This window comes from Prionailurus viverrinus, unplaced genomic scaffold, assembly GCF_022837055.1.
Source record: "Prionailurus viverrinus isolate Anna unplaced genomic scaffold, UM_Priviv_1.0 scaffold_55, whole genome shotgun sequence".
Taxonomy (NCBI): Eukaryota; Metazoa; Chordata; class Mammalia; order Carnivora; family Felidae; genus Prionailurus; species Prionailurus viverrinus.
The window spans coordinates 596,144-610,144 of record NW_025927617.1 but is presented as its reverse complement, the minus strand read 5'-3'; the positions used below and the strand labels follow the sequence as shown (position 1 = coordinate 610,144).

Here is a 14,001-nt window from a genome sequence, read left to right as displayed (position 1 = left end):
CTTTCCTCTTAAACTAGAAACATTGCCTAGGGGGAATGTAAAGAGGATTTAAAAGCTGAGTGTGTCCTTTATAAAGGAAGATAGCTTATCTTCCCCCTCCAGCTCTGGGACAAACCTCAGAGGACACAGTAAAAGAAATTCCAGATGGTTTGGGAGGGGGGATTCAAATGCAGAAATCTGTATTAATTCTTTCCTAGAGCTCAGACCCACATCACAAATGAGAATTTGTTTGGTTCAGTGTGATGCAGGGGTTTCATGTTGTGAATTGGCAGATTGAACGGAGATTGCCTCACATAGGGGCTGGGGGTGTGCCTGAGTTTATTTTGTTGTGACAGCACAGAGTAACAGAATCAATTTCTAGGAGGCCAAGAGGGTCACAGAAGTTGAAACTCAGCTGTATTGAAGGAATCTTTTAGATGGGAATGAAGGATTATACATCAGGTTTTATAAAGGTTCATAAAAGGTTGTGGCTTCAGTTATAAAATCAGTTACATTTCCTTGACCTCATGAATTTATGGAGCAAAAATTGTACCTTCTACACTATCTTTTTCTTTTTAGGTTTATTTATTTTGAGAGAGCACGCACGCAAGCACAAGTATGCATGCAAATGGGAGAGGGACAGAGAGAGAGAATCCCAAGCAAGCTCCTCACTCCTAGCACAGAGCCTAATGTGGGGCTTGAACCCACGAACCGAGAGATCATAACCTGAGTCAAAATCAAGAGTCAGACACCTAACTGACGGAGCGACCCAGACGCCCCTACACTATCTTTTCTAGTATAAATTCCATCAGATCCTTGGGATTTAATGTGTAGTTATTATTTTCAAATCATTTTTTCATTACAACTTCAATTTTTTTCTTGACACAATAGTTACCTCCACCATCCCAGGTTTTATTTAGAATTTATTTTTATTTTTGTATGTTTGTTTATTTTGAAAGATAGAGTGCAGGAAGGCAGAGAGAGAGAGAGAGAAAGAGATTCCCAAGTAGGCTCTGCACTATCAGATAGCGAAGAGCCTGATGCAGGCTTGGACTCATGAACCATGAGATCATGACCTGAGCCAAAACCACGAGTCAGACGCTTAACGGACTGAGCCACTCTGGCGCCCCTTTATTTAGAATTTAGAAGTGCCTTTTCTTTTTTTTTAATTAAAAAAAATTTTTTTTAATGTTTATTTTTGAGAGACAGAGCACGAGCAGGGAAGGGGCAGAGAGAGAGAGAGAGAGAGAGAGAGACAGAATCCAAAGCAGGCTCCAGGCTCTGAGCTGTCAGCACAGAGCCTGACATGGGGCTTGAACTCAGGAACCATGAGATCATGACTTGAGATGAAGTTGAATGCTTAGCCGACTGAGCCACCCAGGCGCCCCTTAAAAGTGTCTTCTATTTTATTGAACTTCAATTGCTTTTCAGATTTGATTTTTAAAAATAGATTTCAGCATATGAAACTGAACATTTTTATAACTGTGACAATACATTTTTCAGAAACTCTTAAATATAAATATAACTTTCCTATCTATGAAAATGAGCATTTTTTTTAATCGCCAAAGTTCCAATCTTAATGTCTACACTTCCTAGATTTTAAAAAATATTTAAGTCCAAACTTTCCAATAAGTAGGTTTATGTCAACAATTTTTTCTGAAGGTTTTTTTTTTTTTGGTTTTTTGTCATTGCTCTCTGTCTCAAAGCTACTTACATACATTATACATATTTTTCTGGTTTATTTTCACTAAACTATACACTCTTTGTAGGGCCAGGTAAAGATGTCTTTCAATGTTATTTAAAAGCTAATGAGATCAGAAAATTCAAAGCAATCAATATATAATAAAGTTAAAGTTATTTAGCAAGGTCATACACATTTTCAGAATCAGCTTTATTTATGCAATGAATCTCTGAGGAAATGTCATCTCAGGGTACTTTGTGTATCTAAGACAGAACCACATGTCCCCTCCCCATGCACATTCCATTCTTTTACCTGGTGTTCTTTTTCTCTACAGCAATTTATCTCCACTGACACACTATATTATTTTTCAATAGATTCTAGGCCTATGTTCCCAAACTCGATCTTATTTGTTCACTGATATATCCTCAATTCCTCCAACAGGGGCTGGCACACAGTAGTAGCCCTTAATTAAATGCTAAAGCAAAACACAAAGAACCTAGAAATTGGCTGATACCCAGAATGACTGTCCAATAATCAGATTCACCAATGGTGCAGAAACCCATTAATTACAGTATAAGACATCTAAAAGTGAACAACTTATTTGGAGATTTTTTTTTCCAGCCCTTTCCTTCTAGCCTGGGAGTAGCCTCCATCTATCAACTTTTGGTCAGTGAAATGGTTTGAGAGAAAATAATACAATTATCTATCAACAAAAGGAGGGAGGGACAAAGGAAAAAAAATTAAGCGGTAGCCTCAGTGGGGCATTCCCGCGCCAGATGTCCAGACTCGCCACAGCGGTAGCAGTTGACTTCACTCGTCTTGCTGCAGTTGATGGCCATGTGGCCAATCTCACCGCACCGGTAGCATTTGACTTGGGTGCAGTCTTTCTGAATGTGGCCATATTCACCACAAGAGTAGCACTTCTGCTCTTCCTGACGGTCACAATCACGAGCCAGATGGCCTGGTCTGCCACAAGTGTAACAACACTGCTCTCTCTCTCGCTTAGGCTCAATACAATCTTTGGCGATGTGGCCACTTCTCCCACAGTTGTAGCAGATGTCCTCGAGAAGATCACAATTCTTAGCATGATGACCAGACTCACCACAGCGGTAACAGATGTCAGACGGGTTGGTGGAACTGCACTGGGAACCTCTGCCATGGCTTCTAGCTCCACGCCCTTGACTTCCTCCTCCTCTAGGGCATCCCCGGGCCCAGTGGCCACAGCGTCCACACTTGAAGCATTCCTTATTGCTCATGGCGATGGTGAGATCTTAGGGCGAGCGGGCCCACCACTGCCCCTGAGGCTCCGACGCACCTCTCCTTAGGGCGGCTTAGAAACAAGTGGCCGTTTTTCTCTAGGTGCCTCAGTGACATCACACAAGGTTTGCGCACGACCCCACTCACGTGTCACAGGCATTCCAGCTGCCCTTCCCGCCTGACTTTTCCTTCCATTCTTGAAGTGAAAAGCATGGCTGAGTGATGGTATTTCCTGATTAAAAAAAAAAAAAATACTTGGGTCTTCAAGTTTGTTTGAATCCCTCCCTGCTCAGACAATGTACCCTGTAGGATTTCTTATATTAAGAATTAGGTCTTCTACCCTATGACCCAGCAATAGCACTGCTAGGAATTTACCGAAGGGATACAGGAGTACTGATGCATAGCGGCACTTGTACCCCAATGTTTATAGCAGCACTCTCAATAGCCAAATTATGGAAAGAGCCTAAATGTCCATCAACTGATGAATAAATAAAAAAAAATGTGGTTTATATACACAATGGAGTACTACGTGGCAATGAGAAAGAATGAAATATGTCCCTTTGTAGCAACATGGATGGAACTGGAGAGTGTTATGCCAAGTGAAATAAGCCATACAGAGAAAGACAGATACCATATGGTTTCACTCTTATGTGGATCCTGAGAAACTTCACAGAAACCCATGGGGGAGGGGAAGGAAAAAAAAAAGAGGTTAGAGTGGAAGAGAGCCAAAGCATAAGAGACTCTTAAAAACTGAGAACTCGGGGCGCCTGGGTGGCGCAGTTGGTTAAGCGTCCGACTTCAGCCAGGTCACGATCTCGCGGTCCGTGAGTTCGAGCCCCGCATCGGGCTCTGGGCTGATGGCTCAGAGCCTGGAGCCTGTTTCCGATTCTGTGTCTCCCTCTCTCTCTGCCCCTCCCCCGTTCATGCTCTGTCTCTGTCCCAAAAATAAATAAACGTTGAAAAAAAAATTAAAAAAAAACAAAAAAACTGAGAACAAAGTGAGGGTTGATGGGGGGTGGGAGGGAGGGGAGGGTGGGTGATGGGTATTGAGGAGGGCACCTTTTGGGATGAGCACTAGGTGTTGTATGGAAACCAATTTGACAATAAACTTCATATATTGGAAAAAAAAAAGAATTAGGTGTTCTCCGTGATCTAGTAGATGACCAGTTTTTATATATGCCCTATGGACATAGGAAAAATATGTATGAGATGTATCTAATCCAGTACATGAAAGAAACAAATTATAGCAAAGTAGACTAACTTCCTTTTTTGTTTTAAAAAATAAAATACAAACATCCACAAAGATATGAGATACATAAAGCAGAAAAAAAATCTTTAAAATGCCACAGTGAGATTTACTCACATTCTTCCATATTTTATTGCAGGAATGTTAGTTTTCAATATAATCACCAGCATTTAAGTTATGAAACATAACCCGATTGAAGCATTCAGTATAAAGAATACATTATTACTTGGAAACTAAATTACAAAACTGTAATTTAAATATTGGACAGATTTCCTGTTGTTTTCCAAATTGTTTATATCTTACAAAAACCATATAAAGATTTATGGACATGTTCATTTATATAGCTATAAAAATAAGTATGGAAAAGTAGGTACTGAAATATCCACCATAGCTATTTTGGGGCTATATGATTGAATACAATTTTTTCTCCTTATTTTCCTTTTCTATACTTTACAATTTTTGAAATGAATTTAGTTTGTTGGTAATTTTTAAACTGTACAATAAATATTTTTCCTTCAGCTACTAGTTAACTATATGTTTTGCTTATGAATTTTTTCCAGGCAGCCAATACAAATGTATTTGGTAAAGCATAGGCATGAGAATAGTAAATGTAGCAGTTGGTCTTTATTTTGAATGTGACTTGATTGGGATGTACAACTGATTCCATAAATGCAATGACAAAGATAAATATTTTCAAAAATTAATACATTTAGAGCCAAAGAGCATGGGCAATCACCATATATAGAGTAATGAAATGAGTTTTATTCCTAAACAATTAAATGATTCTGCATAAATGGTTTCAAAAAGCAAAAATTCTCTCCCTGGTTCAAAATTTGATATATGCTTATTAAATTAACCTTATTATCATGTTTAACCCCCCCCTAAGGTTTATACTTTTATTAAAGTAATACATGCCCATAGTTAAGAGCATTGATTTTCAAATAGCTTTAATTGGGACATGAAGTAAGACTTGCATTTTACATTGCAACAGAGGATATGTGTGTGTGTTATAACTCAAATAAGTTTAAGAAAAAAATATTTACCTTTAATGTGTGCAATTCACTTTGATGTTTTCTTTTATTTTAGATATTAAAAGAATAATTTACTATGCCAATAAATTTGATAACCTAATATAATGGATGAATTTCTTATAGAGTTTCTTATAAAATTTCTATGAATTTCTTATATAACTGATACAAGTAGAAAATCTAACAAGTTCTCTATCCAATTAATTTTTTTTTAATTTAGAAACTTCCAATATATTTAATAAAGAGCCCACATAAAAAGTAGGATCATATGTAATGTAAGCTACACACTGGAATGTATTAAAAGTTGTACATGGCAAAAGGGAACTTAAAATGATGAAGTAACAGTGAAATTTATATGTCTATATCTATATACCTTAGGTTCATTACACCACCAGCTGTATTTGCCTAGCCTGGGACTGTTGGGTAAGACAAGGGGAAAGAGGAAATTAATATTAATTTGATATGTATAGTACAGTAGACACTATGGTATAAATTTTGAATTAGGAGGGCAAATGATTTCTATAAGAAAATATATTCTTTCCTGTTTTTCTTGAGGCTTAAAATCCTAAAAATCTAATTCAGTTTAATATATGGGAAGGCAATATGAAATTTCAAAGATAAGTGATGAATTTGTGATCACCTGCCACTCTTTTTTTCCCCCATCAGGCAAACACCCTAGTTTTATATTTTTTCTTTTTCAAGGTTTTATTAAATTCCAGTTAATATTAACATCCAGTGTAATTTTAGTTTCAGTTGTAGAATTTAGTGATTCATCACTTACATACAACAGCTGGTACTCATCACAACAAGTGCCCTCCTTAATACACATTACCTATTTAACCCATCCTCCCCTCCTCTCCAGTAACCCTCAGCTAGTCCTGTATAGTTAAGAGTCCGTTTCCTAGTTTGCCTCTCTTTTCTTTCCCCTATGTTCATCTGTTTTGTTTCTTAAATTCCACATGTGAGTGAAATCATATGGTATTTGTCTTACTCTGACTGACTTATTTCACTTAGCATAATACTCTGTAGCTCCATCCACGTCATTGCAAATGGCAAGATTTCATTCTTTTTTATGGCTGAGTAATATTTCATTGTATATTCATGTATATATATGACCTCTTCTTTATCCATTCATCAGTTGATGGATGTTTGGGCTTTTTCCATAGTTTGGCTATGATGTTTTTTACTCATGTTGTAATAAATGCTGGTGGCGACCCATTACATTGATCTCTTAAATACATTACATGATTATAACTGACAGTTTCAAAACACACTGAATTAAAGAGTCATAACTTTAGATAATGCTTATGAGTTCTTCATGTTTCAATTTTAGATGTTTCAACTTATCTATGGTTTTCCATTTCAGAGAATGAACATTTAGCCCTCTGTTACCTACACCATCTTTTGGTCCACATCATACACTTAACACATTTCAAGTTCTCCACCCCCCCACCCCCCACTGTTTCACCTTTCTCCTAATATTAGGAGAATATCCAACATTTACATAACTATAAGTATGTAAATGCTACTCATGGCTCAGCCATGAATACTCTGATCAATTTTCACCAGCTGCACAGCTTTTTGTCTCCTGGAGTTAGTTATTGTCATTCTTCATTTCCTTAGTTTCTCATACGTTTACCTCATTTCTATTTTACAGATCTATATGGCTACTTTTATACCAGTACCACACAGTCTTCATTACTGTAGTTTTGTATTTTGTTTTGAAATTAGTTAGAGGCCTCCAACTTTGCCCCTCTTTTCCAAAATGTTGTGACTATTGAGTCTCTTGCATTTCCTTATGAATTTTAGTATCAGTTTGTCAATTTCTGCAAAAAAAAAGGCAAATTAGATTTTGATATATATTGTGGAACCTATAGATAGAATTGGAGAGTGTTAACAATATTGAGTCATCCAATTCATGAGCACAGGATGTTGTGTCATTTATTTAGGTTTTTATTTTCACTCAATAATATTTTGTGGTTTTCAGTGTGTAAGTTTACACATCTTTTGTTAAATTTTTTCTAAGTATTTCATTCTTTTTGATGCTATTGTAAATGGGATTATTTTCCTAATTTCATTTTTGAGTTGTTCATTGCTAGTATATAAAAATACAATTATTTTTGTATATTGATCTTTTATCCTGCTACCTTGATAAACTGAACTGATTTAGAGTACCAATAGTTTTTTAGTGGATTCCTTAGGATTCGATAGACAAGATTATGTCATCTGCAAGTGGAGATAGTTTGAATTCTTCCTTTCCAATCTGGGTGTCCTTTATTCCATTTTCTTGCCTAATTGCCCTGACTAGAACTTTCAGTACAATGTTATAGAAGTGGTGAGAACCAACATCCTTGTCTTATTCCTGATCTTAGGGGGAAATCTTTCAGTCTTTAAGACCATTAAGTATGGTGTTAGCTATGGGTATTTTATACACATTCTTTTTCAGGTGAAGAAGTTCTTTTCAATTCCTACTTTGTTGAATGTTCTTATCATCAAGGGGTGTTGAATTTTGTCAAAAGCTTTTTCTGCATCTCTTGAGTTTGTCTTGACTTTTTGCATTTGCTAGAACCACCAGTTGAATAGAAGTTGTGAAAGTGGGCATTATTGTCTTGTTCCTGACCTTAAGGGGAAAATGTAGTCTCACCATTAAGTATGATGTTAGCTGTGAGTTCTTGGTAGATGCCCTTTATCTGATTGAGAAAGTTCCCTCCTATAGGAATAGTTTTGCTAAGCAAATAGGAAAGTTTGCTAAGCACTTTTTATCATAAAAGTTCATTGGATCTTGTCAATGTCTTCGTGGCTATTGAGATGATCATGTAGTTTTGTCTTTTATTCCATTAATGTGGTGTATTATGTTGATTTTTATGTTCATCTAACCCTACATTCGTCAGATAAATACTACTTGATCAAGGTGTATAATCCTTTCTTTATGCTGCTGGATTTGGTATGCTAGTATTTTCTTGAGTATTTTTGTATCTTTATCGATAAAGAATGTTGACATGTAGCATGTTTATGATGATGATAATGATATATCTGGTTGCCATTTCAAGGTAATATTGATATCAAAGAATGATTTTTGAGGACCTTCCACATCTTCTACTTTTTGGAATAGTTTGTAAAGAATTGATACTATTTCTCTTTTAAATGTTTGGAAATTTTCACTAGGTAAGCCATCTCAGCCTGGGATTTTCTTGTGGGAATTCTGTAAAATACTAATTTAGTTTGTTGTAGCTCTATTCAGGTTTTCTATTTCTTTTTGAGGCAGCATTGGCAGTTGTGTCTTCTGGGAATTTGTTTAATTCATCTAGATTACCTAATTTATTGGCATACAGTTGTTCATAGTATTCCTTTTAGTTCTGTAAGGTCAGTAATGATGCATTCTCTTTCACTCCTGATTTTAGAAATTTGAGTCTTTTCTTTTTTCTTGGCCAGTTCAGCCATGTTTTTTGTTTTTTTTTTTTTTTCAATTTTCTTGCTCTTTGAAAAAGCCACTTTTGGCTTTGTCAGTTTTCTCTAGTGTTTTTTTTTAACTTTTTATTTCACTTATTTTCACTCCAATTTTTATTCTTTCCTTCTGCTTGCTTTATGCTTAGTTTGCTCTTTGTTCAGTTTCTTAAGGTTATCGATTTGAGATCCCTTTTGTTTTTATAATATGGGTATTCACAGCTATATATTTCCCTCTGAACACTACCTTAGCTGCATCCCATAAATTTTGTATGTTGTTTTCTTTTTCTCAAGGTGCTTACTAATTTTCCTTGTGATTACTTCTTTAAGCTTCTTTAAAGTATGTTGTGTTTTCTTTTTCTCAAGGTGTTTATTAATTTTCCTTGTGATTACTTCTTTAAGCCACTGGTTATTCAGGAGTGCAGTATTTAACTTCCACACTTTTGTGAATTCCCCAAATTTCCTTCTGTTATTGATTTGTAATTTCATTCCATTATGATTGGAGAATATACTTTGTATAATTTCAATCATTTTACATTTATTGAAGCTTGTTTTATGACCTAGCAAATGGTCTCTCTTGGAAAATGTTTCATGAGTGCTTGAGAAGAATGTTTATTCTGCTGCTATTGGTTGGCACATTCTCTAGATGTCAGTTAGGTCAATTTGACTGATAGTATTGTTCCAGTTTTCTGATTGCTGATTTTCTGTCTACTTGTAGTATCCCTTATTGAGAATAGGATATTGAAGTCTCCAACTATTATTGTTGGATTATTCATGTATCTATTCAATTTTGTCTGTTTTTTCCCCAGCACTTTGGGGATCTTTTGTTAGGTGCATATGTGTTTTTAGTTGTTACAGTTTCTTGATGAATCATCCCTTTTATCATTATAAAATGCTTTAACCTTTTAAATATTTCTCCAAGGTGTCACATTTATCTCCATCACACTACTACTCTAAAGCAGGTCTACATCATCTCTTGACCAAGTGATTTTCTAAAATGAAAAGTTGACCACATCATTCTCTTGCTTAAAATATTTCTCCAGAATAATTACTAGATAAACTCTGTTAGGTCCAAGAGAGGAAGTAATCTTCCCAAGATCAAATTAATATAGTGACAGAGCTAAGACTACATCCCAGGCTTCCAAATTCCCAGTTGAATACTCCCTTTACTGTATGTACCACTGAGCTGGGTACTTTGGATTGGCTCATTCAATCTTCATTTAATTATCCTTCTCATTTGAGAAGTTGGAAAGTCAAAAACTCCACTTTCTATACTCACTTGCAGCCATAGTTCTGTATGTAAAATAGGGTCTATCAATCAGAATCAACTCCTCAAGATTTGGAAGACAAATGTGGCATCTTCCAGTTACGTTTTGCCCATTCCTGCTGGAAAGCAAATTGTGCAGACTTGCTGCACAAATAACATTTCAATGTTCATTCACCAGCACTGTTTGCCAAAAATCAGTTATGGTGGTGACAGCAGATGGTTTTTCATTTTGGCTTTGGTATATTCTGGAGTTCACGGATGCAGTCATAGCCTCATAGATAATAGCAACTCTGGTTAGTCCGTTTTTTATTTTTGTTTTTGTTTGTTTTGAGAGGTACTGTGTAAATTCTGCCCTAGGTGGGGCCACCAGAACCATGATCCATTCTCCCAATTCTAATGGGGACCCCATTACCCTGGGCCTCAGGGTTCACACTCACTATCTTAGACTGGAGTCTATAGACCCAGTGGCAACACTGTAATCCCTCTTCTGGGAGTACTTAAACCTTCAAGCCCACATTCTGGATTTCCTAAACACTGTCTTAAGGGCCTGTAGGCTGAGAATCTCTGATTCGAGCCCCTGGCTTTCCCAAGACCCCTAAGTCCAGTTCTGGGACTCTGGATCTCAGATTCAAGCACACAGACACATTGAAGATGGCTTACACCAACTTGAAGCCCCCATCTAGAGAACCCATAAGACCAGGACCCCTACCTTTAATGTTGCATATGCATAGACTCAGTCCAGGGCCCCTCAAGCCAGATGGGGATGTATTGAATTGGGAGGGGACTTCAAGCCCTCAAGAATGGCACCTTCAAGCCCCAGCCAGAGGACAGGTCCCCACCAGAAGGCCTCATATTATTCCTCAATGTCCAGCTGCCAGAAATGCATATTCTGTGGGGAGGGGATGGGCTCAGGGGCAAAGTGGCCACCTCACCCCTTTTCCCCCTCAGGAATCCTAAGTCTTAGTCATGTTCTCTGTTAGGTCATTTTTTGAAAGGTGGTGGCTTCAGGGAAGACAGGGGCCTGGGGTGGGGCCTGGGGAATGTGCATGCAAGACTGAGATAGCAGTAGCAGTGGTGAGAGAACTCTGGTTGGTCAGTTCCATATTTTTCTAGGAGTTATTCCTTGGACTCCGCCTAGAACCTGTTCCTCTTTTCCTTCCAAATAGTTTGTAAACATGTGATTTTCTATATTAAATTCCTTCCTACATCTAAAATACAGATGGGTTTTCTGCTCCTTGAAATGAATCCTGATTGTTAAAAACATCTCCCAAATTTATAATTATGACCTCCTTAAAAACATACACATCCTCTTAAGTGACACACCTTTGCTTTATAACCAGCAAGATTATGGGAATATTGCCCATACACAAGAGTGGGTGGATGGATTCTAGGCCCTAGTATAACTTATATTTGCCCCCTGCCTGGATTTTGTTGCAACAGATCATTCTCCAAGTAATTTATCAGGAGTCAATAAACGAATCAATCCTGTTACTTGGTCTCTTAGCCATCTTGTTCACATATTCAAACTAATTAACTTTTAGCAATGAAATTAAGGCCTTTATTAACATGAGTTTGTTACTGTACCATCTTGCCAGTCTCTGCTATCCTGTTCCCTCATTCCTCAAAATCACAAAGAACAGACGAGTTCTTGTGCCATCATGGAAAAATTATTCGACTCTGAGAAGACAAGGGTACTCATTTCCTCAGGTGTTTTACATCCTTGTAATGACAGCTTTTGCAAAGTTAAGTCCAGTTCTATGTCAGATTTAGCTGCTGTACAATTTGACAAGGCAAAGCTGTATTCGAGGGTTTAATAGAATATTCTTTTTGACTACCATTCCTCCCTGCACCCCAACCTCAATTCAGGGTATTCACAGGTTTCAGGAAACCCCCCATGTGAGTCAAGATTCTTCAGAGAAGCAGAACCAACATGATATCTCTACCTATATCTGAATATATATGACCATACCAATATGATATATATATATCTCCAACATGGTTATAATTATATATCTATAATTATAATTATGTATCTATATCTATCTGTGAAGTCCAAAATCTGGGAATAGATGGTGTTGCAGTTCAAGTCTACAGGCTATCTGTTGGCAGAATTCTCTCTTGCTTAGAAAAGGTTAGTCTTTTGTTCTAATTCAGCACTTCAACTGAAGGATGAGGCCACCCCCAGTATGGGAGGCAATCTACTTTACTCAAAGTCCACGGATTTAAATGTTAATCTCATCCAAAAACACCATCACAGAAACATCCAGAATAATATTTGACCACGTATCTGGGCACCATAGCCCAGCAAAGTTGGCCCATAAAATTAACCATCACATCTTCTAAGAAAGGGTAAGGTGAGGGAAAAGAGGGAAATAGAATGTTAGACTAAAATGGATAGATACAGTAGAGTTCTCCAAATTTCTCCTTTACTGCTCCCAAGAACCTGCGTATGAACTGGGAAGTTCAGACAAATAGGTAGGCCCAGGAATCTAAGTATTTTATAGGGTTCAAAATTGACAACTTGTGCCTCCTTTTTGAATTTCTCTTCAGATGGGACCATTGTAGATTAGGGAAGTTTTGTCAAAAGGAAGAGAAGTGGAAAGAGCAAGTAACTCCATCTGTAAGAATTAAGTGCTGACCTCAATTTTAACAATACTTAAAAAAATGAGGGCTGTCCATTTATTTAAAAAGATAAAGACAATTAGAAACATGGAAAAATAGTTAAAAGACACATTGTTACATGTATAAAAATAAGAATGGTGATGTTAAAACATTACATATTTAAACAAAAATTTAAAGAACACAAAGATACACTAATAGGAAGGCAGCTATGCTCACCACTATACCACCAACGCACACAAGATACACTAATAGGGATGAGGTTTCTTTTTAGAGTAATGAAAAATTCTAAAATGGTGGTGACGGTTGTACAACTCTGAATACACTAAAATCCATTGCATTGTACACTTTAAATTGGTGCATTGTATGACACGAAATTACATCTCAATAAAACTGCTATAGCAACAAAAAAAGAACACAAAGAGCAACTAGGAGATTTGGAAGTGAAACAGTGGAACTAAGAATAGGAGAGGGATTGACGAAAGAAGGATGGGCTGAAGAAGGGATGGTGGTGGAAGCCGGTGGGAACAAGGGGAAGATAGGTGAAGAAAGCGGATGGGATAGGGCCCTAGGGAAAACGTGAAAGCCAGAGGGTTAACCTCTGAAAGGCAGTAGTGGGTGGGGGTGGGGAGAAGAGGGCGTACTTAGCGCATGCGCCAGAAGTACACTGCGGCGATCCCGGAGAGGCAGATCTTAACTGGCATCAGCGCTGCGGCTGGAGGCGCGGCTGGTTCTCTGCCGGCTGTCCAGTTCCACCTTGGTTTGTGCAACCACCCTGGATCTCCGAACTCTGTGCAGCTGCTCCGTCCACCATATCTTGCGGCGGCGAGCGCTAAGAATTCATGCTACGACACTCGATTCAGCCAGGAGGTAAAATAACGTCGTAGAAGAACACGGAGGAGGGAGGAGGGAATTCGGGCCGGGGAGACCCTTGATTTGTGAATTCTCGCGGTTCACGAGAGGAATAAGTGGGGGACAGCACGGGCCTCAGGCCTACAAAAGGATATTGAACATTTACTTTCGATTGGGAAAGGATACAGACTCCTTTCTTCTAATCAGGGTTGAGGCACAGGAGCGTTGTTATTTCCCATGACGTTCTCTGTTTAAATATTTTGGGAGTTCCTCTTACGTAGCCGAAGGTGTGTTTAAAGGGTGGGCCTTAGGACTAGGCTCATCCAATTATGAGAGGTTTGTTTGGTGGTTTTTTTTTTTTTTTTTGGCCTTTGTTAAGGGTGGTGGGTCTTATTAAGGAATCTGAGGGCACGCCATCTCCTCCCTGGGGGCCGGTTCAGAGTCCATCTAGATTTGCTCTCTGCCGTCACCTGCAATGCCGTCTTTCCCATATTCCACTTCCCTAGTTTACCACACCTACCTCCATTAGGAAACGCTGGTAGTGGCTCTCCTTGAGCACTGGGGCACAAGTATGGCGAGAGACACATCCCGATAGCATCAGGCATGTATATACAAGAAACCAAGGAGG

The 14,001-nt window shown here is 37.9% G+C and overlaps 1 protein-coding gene and 1 long non-coding RNA gene across 17 annotated transcripts in view; one reads left to right on the top strand and one right to left on the bottom strand.

Annotated features, from left to right (window-relative positions):
* Positions 1-1,851: 1,851 nt before the first annotated feature.
* ZCCHC13 (zinc finger CCHC-type containing 13) lies at positions 1,852-13,948 on the bottom strand. 2 transcript variants are annotated; one of them, XM_047848199.1, is made up of 2 exons: positions 13,894-13,948; positions 1,852-3,149 (listed from the first exon to the last, which is right to left on the bottom strand). In XM_047848199.1, the coding sequence occupies exon 2, from the start codon at positions 2,914-2,916 to the stop codon at positions 2,401-2,403; it is 516 nt and encodes a 171-aa protein (XP_047704155.1). In that variant the 5' UTR covers positions 2,917-3,149; positions 13,894-13,948; the 3' UTR covers positions 1,852-2,400. The 2 variants fall into 2 exon arrangements, with proteins under 2 accessions (XP_047704155.1, XP_047704154.1); XM_047848198.1 differs by lacking the exon at positions 13,894-13,948 and adding an exon at positions 13,166-13,285.
* The window catches only part of LOC125159655 (uncharacterized), a 138,404-nt gene continuing 137,656 nt past the window's right edge, over positions 13,254-14,001 (top strand). For all 15 annotated transcript variants that reach the window (XR_007149876.1, XR_007149874.1, XR_007149872.1 and 12 more), the window contains exon 1: positions 13,254-13,391. This is a non-coding gene — a long non-coding RNA (uncharacterized LOC125159655). The remainder of the gene's footprint in view (positions 13,392-14,001) is intronic.